This window comes from Cyprinodon variegatus, unplaced genomic scaffold (genome assembly GCF_000732505.1).
Source record: "Cyprinodon variegatus isolate N-32 unplaced genomic scaffold, C_variegatus-1.0 Scaffold331, whole genome shotgun sequence".
NCBI classification, from domain to species: Eukaryota; Metazoa; Chordata; class Actinopteri; order Cyprinodontiformes; family Cyprinodontidae; genus Cyprinodon; species Cyprinodon variegatus.
The window spans coordinates 871,778-891,122 of NW_015150784.1; the positions used below are offsets into that span (position 1 = coordinate 871,778).

General features: G+C 38.2%; 1 protein-coding gene across 1 annotated transcript in view; it reads left to right on the forward strand.

Moving 5' to 3' along the window:
• wdr70 (WD repeat domain 70) overlaps positions 1-16,449 on the forward strand; it is a gene marked incomplete at its 3' end in the record, with an annotated part of 17,686 nt that extends 1,237 nt beyond the window's left edge. The window contains exons 4-10 of the mRNA XM_015385104.1: positions 911-1,007; positions 1,094-1,307; positions 2,094-2,153; positions 2,538-2,671; positions 3,406-3,559; positions 5,868-5,944; positions 16,275-16,449. Coding sequence (XP_015240590.1) covers positions 911-1,007; positions 1,094-1,307; positions 2,094-2,153; positions 2,538-2,671; positions 3,406-3,559; positions 5,868-5,944; positions 16,275-16,449 — 911 coding nt within the window. The remainder of the gene's footprint in view (positions 1-910; positions 1,008-1,093; positions 1,308-2,093; positions 2,154-2,537; positions 2,672-3,405; positions 3,560-5,867; positions 5,945-16,274) is intronic.
• Positions 16,450-19,345: the final 2,896 nt, after the last annotated feature.

The window sequence follows — 19,345 nt, forward strand, 5'->3', positions numbered from 1 at the left end:
GTATATGTATATGTATATGTATATATTGCACAAGTTATTACCATTGTAGTGCTGGATTGAAGTGTCTGGTCGGTGCAGGGCTGATTGACCTGTATTAGCACTCCTTTTTACAAACAGGGTGTAAAAGTCTTTCACTAAAGGAGCAGCTCAGCTCCTCTATAGGTCTGGTGCAGGGGGTGAAAGGTGTTATCCATTATGGATGTAAGCTTGGACAGCACCCCCCTCTCAGCTTCCTCCACCGAGTCCATAGCACATATTAGGACAGAAACGGGCTTTCTCAACAGTTTTTTTTAGTCTCCTTTTGTCCCGTGTATAGTGATGCTGTCTTACACATGGATTAAATTCTTTATATGATAACCTCCTTGTCCTGTAGAAGCGTTAAGATCTATTCATTATCTTTCAAAAACAAACGCTTAGACCTATAAAGCCTGGGATCCAGATCGAAGGTCTCCATGTTTCAGGAGTTGTGGTGGAAATGTAAACTTTATGGCCAGGTGATATTGTGCAGTCTCTCAAAAATTTGGGGTTGGCTCCAAGTTGGTCATAAACACAAACTACAGACATCTTCAGTTAATTGATACAAATTAAATAGATTTGTAAAAGAAAATTTGATAATAAAATGTCTGGTACTTTGTTTTAAAACAGAAAAAGCTGTGTTTAAATATCAGACACAAGATGTTTTAATGATTAGATTGAGTTAAATTTTCCTCTGCATATGTTTCCATAGCTCAATCAATAGCGGTGATGGATAAAAGCATGTGTCCTTTTGTTTGTGCGAGTGATAATCATTAAAGTAGAAAACTATTGAATTATTGTAGGCACAGGTTAACATGTCTAATGTTTGATTTGTTCCAAATATTGGGCTGAGTTTGATGTGTAAAAGTGACATTGTAAACTTCTTGCCCCTCAGAGGAGCGACAGAGAGGAGCTCAGATGGAAGAGGAAGGTGAGAGCTCCAAGTCACTTAATCCATCAGTCCCCGGTCAGAGAGACAAAGGTGCAGCTAGGTAAGACAAGACATGTTTGAGTGAACTAATCCAAAATCATTGCTGTTCATGACTGAATTTATGTTTTTCATTATTATTATTCTAAGGAGCCAAGGTGGCAGTGACAGCAGCGATTCAGACTCTGAGATCATTGGTCCTCCAGTGCCCTCTCAACCTGTAGCCCAGGAGGAAAATGATGAGCCTATAGGCCCCCCCCTTCCACCAGGTTATAGGGACAGCTCAGCCAACAGTGATGATGATGAAGCTGAGGCAAAAGATGATGATGACGACGACGATGATGACGACGATGATGATGATGATGTATGTGTCTTAAGCTTTCATATATCGAGTTTCCAGTGTGAATTCTTCCTCTTAATGAATAGATAATGATCTTAATCTGTTCTACCATCCTAATACAGTCACCTGGTAGTCACCATAACAGTTGACTAAAAAAATGAAACTAGAAAATAATTATTAATGTTATTCACAAAACTTATGTTTTTTGACACACAACTTTTCTTATTCTGCGATTATAGAACTTTAAAAAGAACAGAGGACCTTGTTGTTGTCGTTGGGAATTGGCGGCGTAGTGGTTAGGGCATAGAGCTTGGAATCCTGAGGTTCGAGTCCCACTCCCACAGACTTCCACTCTGGGTCCCTGGGCAAAAAGACCATTTACCCCACCCTACTTCCCGTGCGCCCCATGGTGGATGGGTTAAATGCAGAGGGTTAATTTCGTTGCTCGGCACTCTGTGACCGTGCAATGGCAATTACCGGTAAAAGCTGGAAAAGTTATGGGATGTCACAAAGACGACCACTAGGTGGCATCACCAGAACAGGCATTTACCATGTAATATTGTCCTATGTGTTTAACTTAGCTGATGTCAAATGGTTTCCAAAAATATCAACTTGTATATATATTTTTTCTAAAAAATTATGATATGAAGAAGAAACGGCTCAGGTTGGAGCAGACAGTTCAGGTCAAACACCAAACTTTGGTTATTTGCATGTAGCAACCCACAGCTCTTACATTACAAAGATTATTTATCGACAGATCTATTCTAGATTACAAAAGAAAACTTATTCAGCTCTGTGTTCCTCTATCAGAACCCAGTGAAGAAGATTCCAGACACCCATGAGATCACCTTACAGCACGGCACCAAAACAGTAAGTTTTGGTTGCATCACTCTGCTGACTATTTAAACATATTCAAATATAAAGTACTTTTATTGTGGATAGAATATTGTTAGATAACCAAATACGTATGTTTCATGCCTTGAAATAAGAAGTCCCTTTGGCTATTTAGCAAATTTGCAATAGCAGTTGCATTTATCCTTTCATTTTATTCTGGATCAGTTCTGATCCTGTTTCTTGTAGCACAGCATTTACAAAATTGAATAAAATTGAACAACCAGACAGCATTGACTTCAAACATTTGGCTTTTGGTGCTTCTCACTTTGAATGAGTCAGTTTTGAAAAGGCTAACAGAAGTTCCAGTCTGATTCTGTAGCTTTAAGATGATCTTTAATCGACGGCTAATTGCGTCCTCAGGTATCAGCTCTTGGTTTAGACCCCTCTGGAGCCCGCCTAGTGACGGGCGGATACGATTACGATGTGCGGTTCTGGGACTTTGCCGGGATGGACCAGGCTCTACAGGCTTTCCGAACCCTGCAGCCCTGTGAGTGGTATGTGGAAAATCAACACAGTTGCTCAACATGTGTTTACATTTGTTTCATGCAAACGTCAAGCATACTGACTTCATTTAGGTGTGCTTAAAAGTGTACCCTCACATAAACACGCACATGAAGGCTTGTTAGGCTTCATCGGATCTAGTGCTTACTCTGTGGAATCCCCTCTTTTCATGCAAAATGTGGCTTCCAGAAGCAGATCTTGAAGTTATGTGTGTGTTTGTGTTTACTCTGAGTTCCGCTGAACCTGCTATTAGAGATCAAATTCTTTTTTGCTTTTGGGAACCGGTGGCCTGAGCTAGATCAGGCTTCCCCTTATTAAGAAGATTTCATGCAACATTTAATATGATTACTGTGTGATCTGGTAGCCTGTTAAATTTACTGAAGTGCTGAACCTAAGTTGGAAAGCTGAGAAACAGAGTTCCACTTTCAACATAAAAGTTCCCTTTTGACATAAAACTGCAGCTTCTGAACTCTTTGAGTCTGTCGGTTTTTTACCCAACCTCTCAACTCAACCATTTCAATAACAAAAAAAAATCTTTAAATGTACCATCTGCCTCTTCATCTTATTGCTTGAGTTTGTTGTCACTCATCAAATATACAAAATAAGGGTCACCCAAGATGTGAATGTGTCTATAGCTTAATGCAACCAATATGCTAACTTTTAGAAACAAAAGCTAGAACCACAGACATACCAGCTAACATCTGCTTCATTCTGTTGCATTTGACAGTCATCAGATCAAGACCTTGCAATACAGCATCACAGGTGATGTCCTCCTGGTGGTCTCTGGCAATGCACAGGCCAAAGTGTTGGACCGGGATGGCTTTAACGTCATGGAGTGTGTGAAAGGAGACCAGTACATTGTGGATATGGCCAACACAAAGGTTTGCAAAAATAACTTTCTTAATTCATTAAGCTAAAGAAACTGTTTGAAATATCTCTATTGATGCCTTTTAGCACTGTGTTTATGTTGAAATTACATTATAGTAGTTTTTAGACCTGGCTATTCACAGTGGAAGCCCAACAAAAAAATAGATATTCGCATCAGATGATCATCATGAATAAAACAGAGTAAATGTTCTCAGATCAGACTGATGATATTTTAGAAAAAGTGCAAATATATTAAGAAGAATGTTTTGATTATTAACCATCAGCTTTATTCACAGGGCTATTATCACTGTTCAGATGAATCTTCTCTATCAAGATTGAATTACAGAAAGGTCGATTATTGGAGATGAGGTGCTAGAAGCATGTGTTTACCTTTATGTTGTGCAGTGGGTTTCTAAAGTTGATATATTATTGACCATGTGTTCCTATTTTTATAAGACCAGGGCATCATAATATCTACATCAATATTATTTTTACTAATATGGGCAACTTTAATACATTATAATATTGATAATGTTACAGATTTTCCAGCTTTCAGCAATTACAGACACAAAAATAAAAGTCTCTAAGCACTTTTATGTTTTTGTCCAAACTATTAAATACTTCAAAACCACAGGCCTGATTCTATAATGATACCCTGTTGTTGATTTTCTTAATACATTACTAATTTACATGTAGAATATGTGAAACTCCAAATGTTAAAAGATCCAATCTGTGTTTGTTTCCCCCTTTATAGTAACAGCCTTACTGAAAAGCTTCTTCCAGGTGTAATCCAGGATTGCTCTGCTCTCTGGGTAAACCCTGCAACTGTTTGATGGTAGTGGGGCATACCTTCTCCTTGTTTTGGTTACAAGTTCAATGGTCAGAGGCTAATTTTTGGGGAAAAGGGACTCCAAATGTTTTCTGGTCTGTTTTAGTTCAAATAGCTGAACTTAGAAAACAGCCCTAATTAAACATCCATGTTTGGGTTTTAGAAAGCTGTATTGGTGGTCAGCGACCATGTCTGCCAGCTGCACCATATTTAGACATGGTTTATAAAAGCCATATAAATGTGCTTGAAGTGAAGGTCCATTTATTGCAGGAAGCTGTTTTCAGGATGTTCTACATTCTTATCCTGCTCCGTCCCATCTGGAGTCGATTGGTTCAATGGAAATGCATGTTGGCATGCTAACGGTGTCTCAGTCGATTAGCCGTCTCTCATGTGGTGATCAACTCATTGCCTGTTCTCTGCCTGAGTTGACTTGTAATTACATCCCTCCTGATGGCTACTATCTGCTGAGTGGTTTGATACACAAAAGCGGATCCATGCATGCAGTTTAGATACGTTTACAAACAGAGAAACTCTGTTTATCATCATGGTGACCTTTGAAGGCAAATGGTCTTTGGGTAAATAGGATTGAATGCAAATAAACACCTTACTTTTTAGATTTTTATTTCTCTTCCTTACATCTCAGCTTGTGTCTCTCGGTCCTTTTAAATTCCCAGATCAATCAACATGACAAATAAGAAGTGCAATTTCATTGTGTGCAGTATAACAATGGGATAGGCAAAACTTTGTGTTCAAACATGCTGGTAAAGGTTCTCAGTCATCCAGGTCATAGTCATTCCAAGAAAATCTAAAACAATCCGCTGGACTTGGTTTCCGAGTTTGAGGATGTTTCGCTTCCCATCCAGGAAGCTTTTTGAATTCAAAATGACAGGATTAGCGTTGAGTTTGAGGTTAAAACCTCGCAAAGCAAAATATCTTCAAACTCGGAAATCAAGTCCTGTGGTTTTTTTCTATTTATTTTTTGGTATTAGTGTTCAAGCAGTTTGGGGTTTAAATTCTAAATTCTCTTGCTTGTTTACAAAACAAGTGTTATGCCTTAGGAGGCCTGAAATCAGTTCAAGTTCCTCACATGAGAAGAAAATAAACAGTTTTAGCTTTTAAATGTAGACCTGAAGTTTTCCTTCCAGTCTAAACTACTAAGAACTAAAAATTCCCTGTTTACACCTGATGACTAGCATGATTAACAACCCCTGTCTTATATAATTTGTTTAGATTAAAATTACCAAAATCTATTAGTTGTTCTTGGCAACATTCAGCGTTTTAAATGTCCTCCATGTTGTTTCTGGCTGCCCACTCTGTGACTTCTCTGATAATATTAGATTAGCTTGACAACATTGATGTGGCAGCTTTGATTTTGTTTTCTTTTTTTCGGATAAATGTCAATAAATCCTGATCATCATCCATCTGTGTGTTTAGCCTGTCGCAACTGGCCCAGGTTTAAAAACTTTCATTATCTGCTCTTCTTTTTTATCCAGGGACACACAGCTATGCTGAACAGTGGCTGCTGGCATCCTAAGATGAAAGAAGAGTTCATGACCTGCTCGTATGACGGGTGAGTTTTTAAATCTGCAATGAGCAGAAAGCTTCACTTCCCATTATCTTTTTTTTTCTTTCTCTAAATTCCTCATAAAGTGTAATTGCCAGACTGTTGTCATTCAGATAAATGTTTGTTAGTCAGCGCTTGTGCAATGCTATCTTAGATATTCATTTATTCACGTTTCTTAAAGAGGTAATTTTCCTTGCTACGCTCTCTTTGGTGAACCCCAGTCCCATCAAAATCCTTAAATGTGGTTTTTTTAGACTTTTGTCATTATTAAAGATTTTAACTGATTTTTTATCTATTAATAGGAACTGAATTAGCAGGAAGAAATAAGCTGACATCTGTACATATTTTTTTATTTTTGTATCAAAACACAAAATTTAATTCCTGTAACAATTATTTGAAAATAAATGAAATGAGAATTAAGAAATTTTCATTCATTAAAAAAACTTTTTTGTCAGATAATCTATTACTTTTTGAAGTGAATGATTATTTATGGTAATTACTGTAATAATAGTTTGTGGAGCTTGTGTGGTATGACAGACAAAAGACTAAATAACTTTGAATAAGGAAAATGTATTAAATGATAAAGGAATCATTTAAAAAATGTTGATACATACAGGGTGGTGGCAATAACAAACAGTAAGGTTTGAATAATCTGTCCAGAAAATGTCAAGATAAACTTAACACCCAAGTCCCCCGAAAGAAAACACACACGCAGGAAAAGAGCCCAAGTATTTTTTTAGTTTTACTTTTGTCTTTGATTCTCTCCTCAAAGGTTTAGTTTAGATTTGTTTGTGGTTCAGTTCCTAATCCTTGTTTGTTTTCAAAAGTTGAGCTTTTCTCTGTTATAATTGAACAACTAAAAAAAAATTAAGGCTATAATCCAAGGACTGGGGAGGATAGAAAATGAAAGTTGATCCTATCAGCCCGCAATCAAATGGCTCTGGGTTCAGTCCATAGAAGAAGAAAAAAAAAAAGCCCTGACATGTAAACAAGCTTTGCTGAATAACAAAATACTAAAGTTAACAAAAGTGTTCTGCAGCCAAATTCAGCATATAAAGAGAGAAAAGTAACAAGCTAAACTCACCACTGAGAGGAAATGATTCATTTGTGGGTATTTTAGGTCTACAAAGTAACTGGAAGATGCTCAGAGCCTAGACCAGATTCCAAGATGCACCGAGGGCAAAAAGTAGTATGTTTCACATGATGAGGGGGCATAAACCTTTTGTGGACCTGTCATTTGTGATCTACAACTTTCCAGGTATCTGGAGTATAAATAGGACTAGAATGAGGTTTATTTATTTCCTCCAATGTTTTTTTTGCTGCTGTGCACACTAAAGGCTGATTTATACTCAGGAACCAGGTCGTCTGCGTGTTTGTCGCATTGAATGCAAATGTGCCCCCGCCCCTGCCGCAGACACTCTGGTGCATCTCCCCACAATTGTAGGTGACCAGAGACAGTGCCGCAGACAGGATGCCTCTGATTGGTCAAATCTATATCCGCTCTACGCTGTGTGTTTTTCCTGTTTGGTAACTTACTGGCTTGTTATGTTTGTATGACCGCCATTGCTGAAAACGACTATTTGTGAAGTTGGACCAGCTAGAAGAGCGAGGTGCGTGAGAACGCTGGGACTGTTTTTCTACCTGGATTCCCGCTCTTTCTCGCCCTCATGTTCCTCCGTTGTCACACAGACTTGCCCCCACTTCCTCATCGCCTCACCCGTATCTAGACCCATAGTTAGTTCCTGATTTTTCCCTCCTGCGTTGTGGCGTGAAATAACATAGCACAGACCGCGCTTCAGTATTGGTACCTACGACAATTTCACTGCGACACACTGCTGCAGAGAGTATAACCAGTGCTTAAGCAGGAGGATGAATGGAAAATCCACAAATTCACCTTCAAAGAAGCAGAAAAGTGTTTTCAAATTGAAAAAGTCATAACAACCTTCAGGCCCCACAAACATTTTCTTTTAAGAGATGCCTACCATGACAAACATAAACACTTGGAGTTTGATTAAACTCTCCAGGGTTGTATCTGTTGCTATATGGCTCAAGGTATTACATGGCTTCATGAAATCTTTGAAATACCTTAATATTCATTAATAGACTCTAGTCGGGACCTGGACATGAGTTACCATCCTGGTTATCACCTAGATCAGGCATCCCCAAAGTCGGTCCTCGAGGGACTTTGTCCTGCAGATTTTAGAGGTTTCCCTGCTCCAGCACAGCTGATTTACATTCATAGTTGATTAACAGGCTTTTGCTGAACTGCAATAATCAGAATCAGCTGTGCTAAAGCAGAGAAACCTCTAATATCTGCAGGACAACGGCCCTCGAGGGGATGCCTGACCTAGATGATGACATCAAAACTTACATTTCTATTTTGGTGCGAAAATGCTTCCCCAGATGCAAAAATAATGGAGCGTTCTAGTTGCCATCACTATCCCAAACCTGAATCCTGTGCTAAGCTTAATAGACTGCAGAGAAAACACTAACAATTTAGGATACTAGTTTATTGAACTCACCATGGGAAAAACTTTTCATAGAAATCTGTTTGAATCCTGTTAGGATGCAAATTAAAGTAGACAAATGGCTGTTGGTGTGATTGTGTAGAAAAACTATTGCTGGAGAAATATGCAAAATGTCAAATGAAAGGAATTCTAATGACGATATAAAGATTAATGATGTTTGCTCCAAATGAGTATAAAGTAATGAAGGACTAAGAGCTCTTCAAAGAACATTTTCTTCCCCCTAATAAAAAATGTCCTCAAAGTAATCGTTGGACTGAGACCATGATGCTACAATGACGGATATGTTTATTTTTCAGCTCTTAGAGCCTACAAGTGTGGCCATTTCTGTAGATTAAACTAATATGCTGGGAGAGACTCTGTAGCTGTAGGGGAACAGAAATATTTGAGCATCAACATGTGCTAAAGGAACAGTGATGAGACCAGGTGAGTGTGACAGACTGCAGTGCAGATATTTAGGGTTATCACCATTAGGTGGAAAGGAGGTTCACGCCACAGCCGTGCTGTTTACCCGTGTAACTGCTCCCCCAGATGTGGCTGTAGGTTTTTTTAGCTCTTACTGGGTCTCTGGAAATCCTCTGCTGGCACGTTAGCGCTGGGTGTTGCCCCCGGCCAGCTCACAGGAGATCAACAGTGAGGAGCGCATAGGGAGCCATTCACAGAAAGAGAGCAGCTGCATGTGGGAACGCTTCCTCGCAGCAGAGCGCGGCACCACAAGCTGAGCTTGTAGATGGGCGGAGCGCTATTTAATTTAGCTGCAATCATTTCTAGTTATTTTGCTTTCATTTTAGTTGTTTATGTTTTAAACCACACAGGTGGAAATAGATGATAAAATATAGTAGCTTTCTTTGTTTGTCTTGCTTCTTTCTTCTGAACTTAGAACTGTAGGACTGGAAATGCTCCTTTTCCATTTTTTAAAAGCATTTAAAAGTATTTGTAGACATTTTATAAGATAACTGAATTTTTTTTTTCCATTTGAACCTTGTTTGTAATGGTCAAATCATCAGAATATGTTCCTGAGGCAGGTTTTTTTTAAAAGTAGCAGAAAATAAAGTAAGGCACCTGAGTTGAATGAAAGCGAGAAATCAGCTGGGGTTAAAGTGGTTCCTGAAAGGTTGAATAAAGGCCACTAAATCAGGTTAATTGGAAGCAGGCCCAGGTACTTAGGCTTGTCATGTACCCTCTTTAAGCAATCCATGTTGTTGAACACTGAAGCTATTGATCCTCTTTAGGAAATGGAAAGAAAGTGTTGCGTTTACTGACCTCTGCAAAGTCTGGCTACTGCTGAGATATTATGTTTTCCCCAACATATCTTTTTCTTTGGTTAAACACTCAGTTGACAGAATGTTATGAAGTTGATGAAAGAACTGTAAAAATGAGGTACTATCTGATATCTGATCACAATAAATACTGTAGAGTAATTGTTGGTCTGTTTTCACATCCTCCAGGAAAGTCAAGCAGCTCTCACTTTATTGCTCCCATTCGAGGCATTTTCACAGATGAACACTGGAGATGTTGAGGAGAATGAGCGTATCATTCAGTGTGGAGTTTTTCCGAAGCTGCTGCCCACACTTGTAACATTTGAGACTCAAGAAATGTTCACACAGCTGGAGGACCCAGAACAGGGCTGAAGGGATCATGTTCTTTGGGCATCCGGAAAGAGAAACAGGAATGATTCGGAATTTTAGTCAGCTTGTTTGTTTTTCAGCCAGGAAAGGCTCTCCACTCTTTATGTTTTAGATCTGAGATCTCTAAATGCACTCCACAGATTAACAGGATCCTACTAATAACCCAATTCTTTGGTTTCAGGTTTTCTGAAGCAGGAAGCAGCATCTTATCTTGGGAAGAGTAGTTTAAGGCTCCTGCTTTAGGTGTTTTTCTTTTGCCAGAAAACTCGTTTAAATAGATGAGTCATCAATATGCGTCGATAGAATCAAAAGGATCGGATATACTTGAGGGGGGGCACATCTAAAGATGTATTTATACTCCATTTTTAAACACAACGATCTATATGGGCAGAGCCCTCTGTCATTAAGGAGTTTGTAAATGGATAGGGAAGCGCAACAAAACGAGGTTTAGATGTAACTAGTGATAATCAGTGAAAGTAGGGGAGTCGATGACAAAATGCTGTAATTTCTTCATCCACATTCTGCGATTTATTAGTGGTTTTAGTGGTTTTATGTGGTTTTATGTGGATTTATTAGCCACATAAAACCACTTCTGTTTTTGCTATTCCCATTTTATTACTCTTTCTGAGAAATTTGATGATGAAGATTTGCATAGACTGCAGCAAACACCAAAGCTGCCTGTTGACTCACGCTGATCTATAAAGGAACACAGTAAAATGTTGTAGTGTTTCCTCCTTTAGTCTACGTTGAATAATATGGACAGACATTCAAAGAATGTTTCTCGCTTACTGCTTTACCACCCATGTTTTATGATCTTCATCCATTCAGCCTGCTAACACCAATAATAGCAACGTTGGGCATCCGTAAGACCAACACCTATGCTTCTCTTCCTGCCTATTTAGGAGTCTCTACAGTGATTATAAAAATAAAAAAAGGCTATAATGTACAATCAGGAGACCTCCCAAATCCTTAATTAAAGGGACCCCTGTAGTTTGACAGAATTTCATTCACTAATTCTTCCTCCGTTCTTAAATGAAGCCTTTAGAACAGGACGTGGATTAAAGAGAAGCTCGCAGAATGCATCAGCAGGGAAGCAGTGATTGTTCTTCCAAAACCAAAAGATAGAAAAGGGACGTCCGTATGACTAGAATGGACGCTAAGACAGTATTTCTACTCTAACTGGTGTGAAAATGTCAACTTTTCCCATTTGGAAGTTTTAAATGGCTCAATGTTTTCTGACAAATACTCAGTTGATCCAAGAAGGGTTTTGTACCAACCCAGATCTAACAGACTATTTGCTGTAAGGCTGAAAAACTGATGTCAAAACTTTCTTTTTTTATTATCAAAACGTGTAGGGAACATGCAACGTCTTGTGAAAAGGTGTGGATAAACTGAATGTAGCTTAAAAAAAACCAACTAATTTCTAACTTGGACTTGAAGATCATTTCTGCAAAGATTTAAATTGCATTCATAAAATTTCTGTTATATTTTTTACTTACAACAGAGTATGTCCAATCCTAAACAGATCTGTGTTTTTATGGAAACAGTTTCAAAGTATTTGTTTTGATGAATATCGTTTTGTAAGTCCTCGGAGAATCGTAGGAATGGTGTTTTGCTCTCTTCTTTTGCAACTGAAATTTCAGCCAGCTGAGCTTAGAATAGGACAAATGGCGACTATCTAATTGGGCCCACATGTTGCTGTTTTTTGTTTTTCTTTTTGTATCATGAGGCACACTTAAGCATGGGTACTAACAAAACGACACACATTGAGGAATGTTTGCAGGACGTTTGAATGCCAGGGATTCCCTTCATGCTGGCCGTCTGCCAAGGCTGCAGCTGGACTTGGAATTCTTGCTGCAAACCATTGAGCGCAGCGTGATGGTTTCCTCTTAGTAATTTACAAATATAAAAAGTTGTTCTTGTGTCTAATTACGTAGCTTGGGAAGTTTAAGATTTACTTTAGACATTTTTTTTCTAAAATAGCACAGATGAAAGCCCGTTTCTTGAGGTGGGCATCGGTTGTTAAGTGGGTTATCTGCACGAGAAAATCGGGGATGAACACTGAGGTTGTGAACATGTCGAGGCGATTCACCCCGTTGGACACATCGGGTTCATTCACAGTCCAGTTCATATTCAAATCTTCCCACCTTACAGTGCAAGTGTTCCATATCCTGCGCAAGAATGCACATATTATGCCCTAAATGAGAACATTTGTCCTTTTTGTCTAATCTGTAGCCATGACTGAATATTTGATTGACATTAACTTGTATGTCCTTTTCTGTGTGAACTGTGAACACAGTATTTGTTTGTTTTCCTTGTTACTGTGAAGTCATCCTATGGCACAGTAACTTGATTAAATCTAGCTGGTGTTGTGACTCAGTCTAAGAGAAAAAGCTTAAAGCCAGACAATGTGGTTAAATTAATTGAACTTTCATCTCCCTGTTTCCACAGTCCATCTGTGCTTGAGCCACATTGTTTCCTCTTGCTTCTTTGCTTGAGTGCAATTCTGAGTGTCCCTCCCCCTAAACCGTCTGTTATTTCCCCGCTTTATCTTCTTTGACTGTGAAGGAAAATAGTGCATCTTTCCTTTCTTAATCCCCCCTTCTCATAACACAGTCCCAGTTAATCAGTCAACCAGCTATCACTGGAATTCAACCAGTAAACACCCTCATGGAGGACGCGTATCCCTCTTTTCCTTATCTCGTCATCTGTGAAAGAAACCCTAGCAACCATCACCCCTGTGGTGCCTGGAACCTGATGGACAGATAAACTCTCCGGCCCAGGGAGCCGTCACTCCTCAGTCGATGTGTGAACGAAGGTGCTACCTCGTAAAGTGTTCATGCATGACTGGGGTTGTATGGGTCTCATTTTGTTACATTCACCCCTCTGTCTGTGGTGCGTCTGTACAGAGAAAGGGGTGCTGCTGATTGAAGGGAAAACACTATAAGAGGAAGGACGCCGCAAAAGAATAATAAAGATTATAGTATTGCATAGTAAAAGTAGAGCTTAGTTTTATATTTCACATAGTAACACTGGGGTGTAGGAAGATGTTAAATATAAAGTTAAGAGTGGTAAATAAAAATATAAAACTTTCTCATTATGATTCGATGGATATTTTATTTTATTTTGCTAATCTTTTTGTTTTGCAATTAAACTAGATGTGGGAAGCAATACTTTAAAGTCATTTTTTCACTTAACAATGTTGGAGTTGACTGCAAGTAGTATAAACATTTTGGATTTTCTTATTTACATATCTGTCTATCAATCTAATATATTAGGGTTGAATAATATGGCCAAAATGTTTATCATATTGTATTTCCTAAATTTTGTCCATACATTATAATTTCAATGTCAATTTGAAAAAAAAGCCGCTAAGACTGCCAAGAATTTCTAAAACAGATCCCTGTACCAACTTATTACAGTTATTTTGACATGTTTGTAAAACTCCTCCCACAAAACAGTTAGGAAATATTTAAAACTAAAATATAAAACTGAAAAATGCTGTAATCACTGTGATGTAGAGTCATTTCACAGCTTTATATATTGATATTAAAATATTGTCCAGCCCTATCTTAAACACACACACATATCATATTGTTTCGATGTGTAATCTTGGATTACCGGTAATTAGCTGCTGACTAATTACTCAGCTAATATTGGCTCAGGAAACTTATTTCACTCTTCAAGCAGGAGGAGCTAAAATATGCCATATTCTGCAGAACTACCTGTTGAAAATGTGCGATAAATTTATCAAAGGTGTTATAATTGATCTTTTTCTTTTATCAAATGTTTGATTATTTGCTGTCTTTCAATTATGCTTTATACTTTAAGATGTTTTGTGTAAATATGATGATTATTTGTTTCATAATGGCCCATGCATTCTGTGGCAAAAAATTTTCTTTTTTTTTGTCTAAATATGATTCCACATTTCCAGTTCTGTAAAGTTTGACTTCTAACCATTTAACTTTATTTCTAACTTTGTATTTTTTTTTTTTTTGGTGATATTTTAATAGAGCATACATTTTAATAAGCCGTTTCACATATTGGCACAAACACTTTCCTTTTTCCATCCCTCACTTAGTGTCTTAGTGGTGACAGGTTAGGGTTTGCAGTCTTCACCCAGATCTCTGCGCTGTCCCTCTGACAGCCTGCAGTGCCGTGTTTTTTTTTGAAAAGAGTCTTTGTGATAAATAGCATTCCAGGTTCTGTGTGCGGCTCTGGAGGTAATATTGCTTTATTGGCCTATGGCCTTCTGTAAACACAATAGAGATGTATGTGTGATGCAGCAGGTGGACCAATTTGTCATCCACACCATGGCTATTATTGGTGTTTCCCTATAAATCCACCGGCGTAATAACAGATAACGGAAAAAGTAATGACCACACCACCACTTTTAGCAGATTATTCTAAATAGGAACTCAGGATTGTATAGATAATGATGATAATAAGATTTTTCTTTTTTAACCCTCGACAGTTCTCACTCAATCCATATGTCCTAGCTGACAGTTGTATCACGTTATTAGGCTTAACCAAACACAGCTGAGTGTGTGTGACTTTGTAACCTGCCATAGAGGAATCCTAGCCTGGCTTTTCCTAGCAGCTCCATGTGTGTTTATACTCTGCTTCTGACCCCACGACCCAAAGAGGTAAGATGTTCACTAAGGTGAGCTGCGGGTCACAGACACATTTAGATGTACTCTGGCATGCTGTGTGAATACGTGTGCTTGTATGAGGGGTCGGCTAAACATGTATGTGTAGTACGCGTGTTTTGATATATGAATGTCAGGGGTTAAGTTTCTTTAACTTAAGTCATGTGTGGCATCATCTATCTTTTTTTCTATATCTGGATACTTTACATCTGCTATTCTGCCGTCAGTCTTAGTTTAGGTTGATTGAATGAGGCAAAAAGATAAATAATTACCCAGACTGCAGAGTTATCAGTTCAGCAATAAATAGACAGCATGTTCCAGGTGTTGATGCAGGTATTACTTGTCAGATTTGGAAAAATTTGGAGAGGAACAGATTTTGTTTTGTGTGTGTCTCAGGCAGACTTTTATTGCAGCCTAATCTGAATTTGAGATTTCTCCTCCTTACCTTACGTTGTCCCCAAAGTGTTTTTGAGAGAAACTTTTTAACAACCATGCAAAGGTTGTCACATTTATAGTTAAACCTGCTTGATCCGGGGGTAAATATGCTAAATCCCCCTTTTTTTTTTTAAATCTTTTTGTTCACCTGTTGACATCTGCGTTCCCTTAAGTTAAGAGGCTTTATTCCTGTATCTCTGTAAAGATGTTCTCTTATCTGCCTTACTTGAATTATAAGTTTTGTAGACTTTCATCTTTAGAGGTTTGGCTAATCGCCCTTTGTGTCCCACCATAATTATAACCAACATAGCAGGTATTCATAGATTACTACTTAAAAGTTTTCTATTAATATCAACAGCTTAAGTATAGCATACATTTAAAAAAAAAAGCTTCAGTGAAGCTTATTTTACAGAACTAGTTGGCTGTGGCAAACTGTGGCTCTAAATATTTTGTTGAACTATGAGTTACGGTTTTTCCTGGAGTTCAAAGTTCGAATGCTACCGACTGCAATAACAAATAGATTCTTTTAAGGTCTTTTGCACACCTTTACCAAGTGATTCCGAGATGTGCTGCATTTATTTCTGCAAATGCAAAATAATAGAAATAAACTTTAGAATAGAAATAAACGTGGGTTGTATGCTGCCGTGAAGCAAATTATTCTAACCAAAGGTTATGGCTCAAAGGTTAAAGGTGAAATGTTTAGCAATGCAGAAACATCTTCCTCCTTAGCTTTCTTGGAACGACCTTTAGCTGTTGCTCAAAAATAGATTTTTGTACTTTTATGGAAAGCATGGAGTATTTAGATAAATATTTGGTACTGGTACTGCTCTAATTGTGTCTATTTAAATTTTTAAACTTTTATTTATAAGTCTGCAGCCATTAGTGGTTCCTATAAAACATTTTGGACTAAAATAAAAAATATAGGTTATTCAGATTTTACAGGACCTATAAACATGTTTGTCATGGCAGTTATGCTGTTTTGCAAGCCGTGTTTATTCATTTTATTTTTAAGGTAAAGACAAGAGGCTCTATAATCAAGCACATCCTGAGCCTAAACAAATATATATTTTTAAGTATAACCGTTTGTTTCTGCTTTCAGCACTGTACGCACTTGGGACGTGAACTCAGAAAAGAAGCACAAGTCGGTGTTCAAACCTCGCTCCCAGCAGGGGAAGAAGGTCGTCCCCACCTGCTGCACTTACAGCCGCGACGGGAAGCTCATTGCAGCAGGTTGCCAAGATGGCACCATCCAGATCTGGGATCGAAACATGAGCGTAAGTGTTGAAAGTCATCAAAAACACCACAACTTGTCAGAGATTGATAATCCAGTCATATGCCAAAGAGGTTAACCAAACACAAGCTATGAATAATTCAGTATAACCACCTTTAACTCTATAACTGTCAAGGACTCAGTTTAACTCTGAGTGTTCTCAACATCTTGAAACCCTCCTAAGCTGGACCTCTATGGCTCTTATTTATGACTTTACCTAAACGGTAAGATAACTGTTAATTAAAATCCAGGGAGAGTAGACTTTCTTTGTGTAGCTAGCACCACCAAGGGGTCATTTTGTCATATTAAACATAAAAGGGTTTGAACACAGCTGTCCCATCCCCCTTTGGGTACCACTATGACAACAGTGTTGGAGATACAGGTGACAGGAATCATGATTTACCAAATAAGTGAAAATCATCTTTACTGTATCTGTTTATTGATTTGGTTACAGATGGTAAACAGAATAGTATCTATGCTTGAAAAATCTGCAGTACTATGCGTTACGCACAACTCTGGATGTATAAAAACAAGCGTTCAGGGAAAGTGTGCATTTCACCTGCAGAAAGAGTTTGGTGCAGTTGAGCTAACTTTTTCAGTCAAGCTTATTTGCAAGCTTCAAAGTACTTAAAGTAATCCAATAAAATGAGATTTTGCTTTGCTTTGTTTCCCATAGGTTTTAATTTTTTTAGTATTTAAACCTGAACGATAAAACTGAATTGCATATAGCCTCATACAGCACCATTGCACAGCTACAGAAATGATGGAAACATCCTCATTCGGATGCTAGCTGTTAATCCACTTTAATTCTAACAGAAAAGAGGTGGTGAATCAGCAGATTACGTTCAAACAAGTCAGATGTGAGGATTAACCAGGGTAGCAAGGTGCAGACCGATGGTGGCAAGTATAACATCAAAATAGACTTATACCAGAAACCATTCAAATGTATACTAAGTTATCACACCAGTATATTTACATAAATGCCAAAAAAACAAAAAATAAAAAAAAAAGATAAAATTTTCTGAAAAGTGCTTTAAATCAGTCCTACCTGTCTTAATCCATGCTGGGTCAGTTGCTGGCTTTTGGAAAAGGAGGCAGGAAAAGCAGAATAAAGCGTTAGCCCCGCTGCATACAGTTAGCCAAGCCTTTTTCCTCATTAATTATATAAACTTGCCAATCAGCTGCAGTTTATAACAGACGACTGTGACGTCAGAGCTGTGATGGTAGGCAGTGTGTAAATAAAGTTGCTTTCAGCTATGAGCTCAGGAGAGCTGCGCCCCAGGATATTCCTATCTTTAGCATTAAAGAGGAGCTACGGTGCATGTACAACTTTTAGCAAGAGTCTATAGGCAAAGATTATTGCGCCCCAGGGCGGAAATACGTCACCAAACTGATGAACAGCTTCACTTGTCATTAAAGATCATATATTTATCTTGCACATCAAAAAAAAAAAATTCTATATATTTCGAAATAATTAAATTTTATTGCTTAATTTTTTTATGTTTTGATCAAGTTCATTTGGAGATTGGGGCAGCGCCCTTGCGCCCTCCATTGGCCAGTCGCCACTGGTGCAGACAATGGTGGCAATAAATAGCTGAGTAAAGGCTTGAGTAATTGTGCAAGGATGGCAGGCTTGGCTCTTTTGGAAGACTTCACCACGTCTACTCAGATCCTGCTGACCTGCTGGTAGATGATGATGGATGGGACATTATGTTGTTTAGATAGTCATAGAGCGGCACAAAGGAACCAAGTGGGTTCTTTAGGAAGTTGCTAATGTCATTCAATGAGTTTTTTATTTGCTATAAACAATGTCTCTAAGGTGTCCTTACAACGCTCACTGTTATAGCTTGATGGCACCATTGTCATGGTTATTTTGACTTTTGGTGGGTGCTGTCTGGTGTTTATAGTGGAGCAAAAACCTGAGTCTGGGAAAATTTCTATCAATTTGCGGCAACACAATTATGCATTGCTTTATACGTCTCACTTTTTCTCAAAAAAGCACAGGAAATCTTCATTAATGCATTGCCTCCAAAGGGAAAGGTGACTACAGTTTCCATCTAGGACATCAGTTGTTGAACAAACTTTGCATAATCCTGAACATCTAGAATTGAAGTGCAGAACTGAGTGACAAATTCGTTGTAGGCATTGTGGTGACGATGCAGAAAACCTATGGTCCGGTCACTACCCAGACCGAAGTGGCACTGAAGTGCTGCAAATTCATGTAGCGCTGAATTTTTTGTGTAATCTGGAGATGTTAAATAAGGCACTCTAAGGAACACGTATTGCAGTTTAAAATCAGCAACTTTTTTTTCTAGGCAAGTTTTAAATGAGAATTCTGTTTCCCAGCAAAATTCCTATTCTTTCTAACATCTGTAGGATGTGTTATACTATTAGTATGACTTAAAATAGCCCATGACGTAAACGTAACAACTGCCTTTTCATGGCCGACTTGGGTTGCGTAAAAACTGCTGGGAGGCCTGATTACAGTTTCCATCAGCACATTTTCCACAATTAGTTAATTAGACAATTATCTGATCAAAGCGTGCATTACTTTTCTTCACGATTATCATTGTTTAGGTATGAGTTGATTTTGGCTTTGAGGAAGCTTAACCGTCATTTGTCTTGCAGGCTTTACTTTTAGTTAATTTCTTAGATCTTCACAGGGGATAAAAGGAATTCTATTTCAGGCTTGAGAATGCACCACCTCCACGTTTCACCAATATGGCTATATATAAGCCTGTGGGTTAATGCTTGGTCAGCTAAGGAATACTTCAAGCTGCTGTTTCCTGTGAGAGTTTTCTTCGTGTTTTGAGTCATTGTATTTAAATAATTTAATAAGAGAAAATTGTATTTTCTCTTGGAAAGATTAAGTTGATATGCTCACAATTTGTTAATGCTTC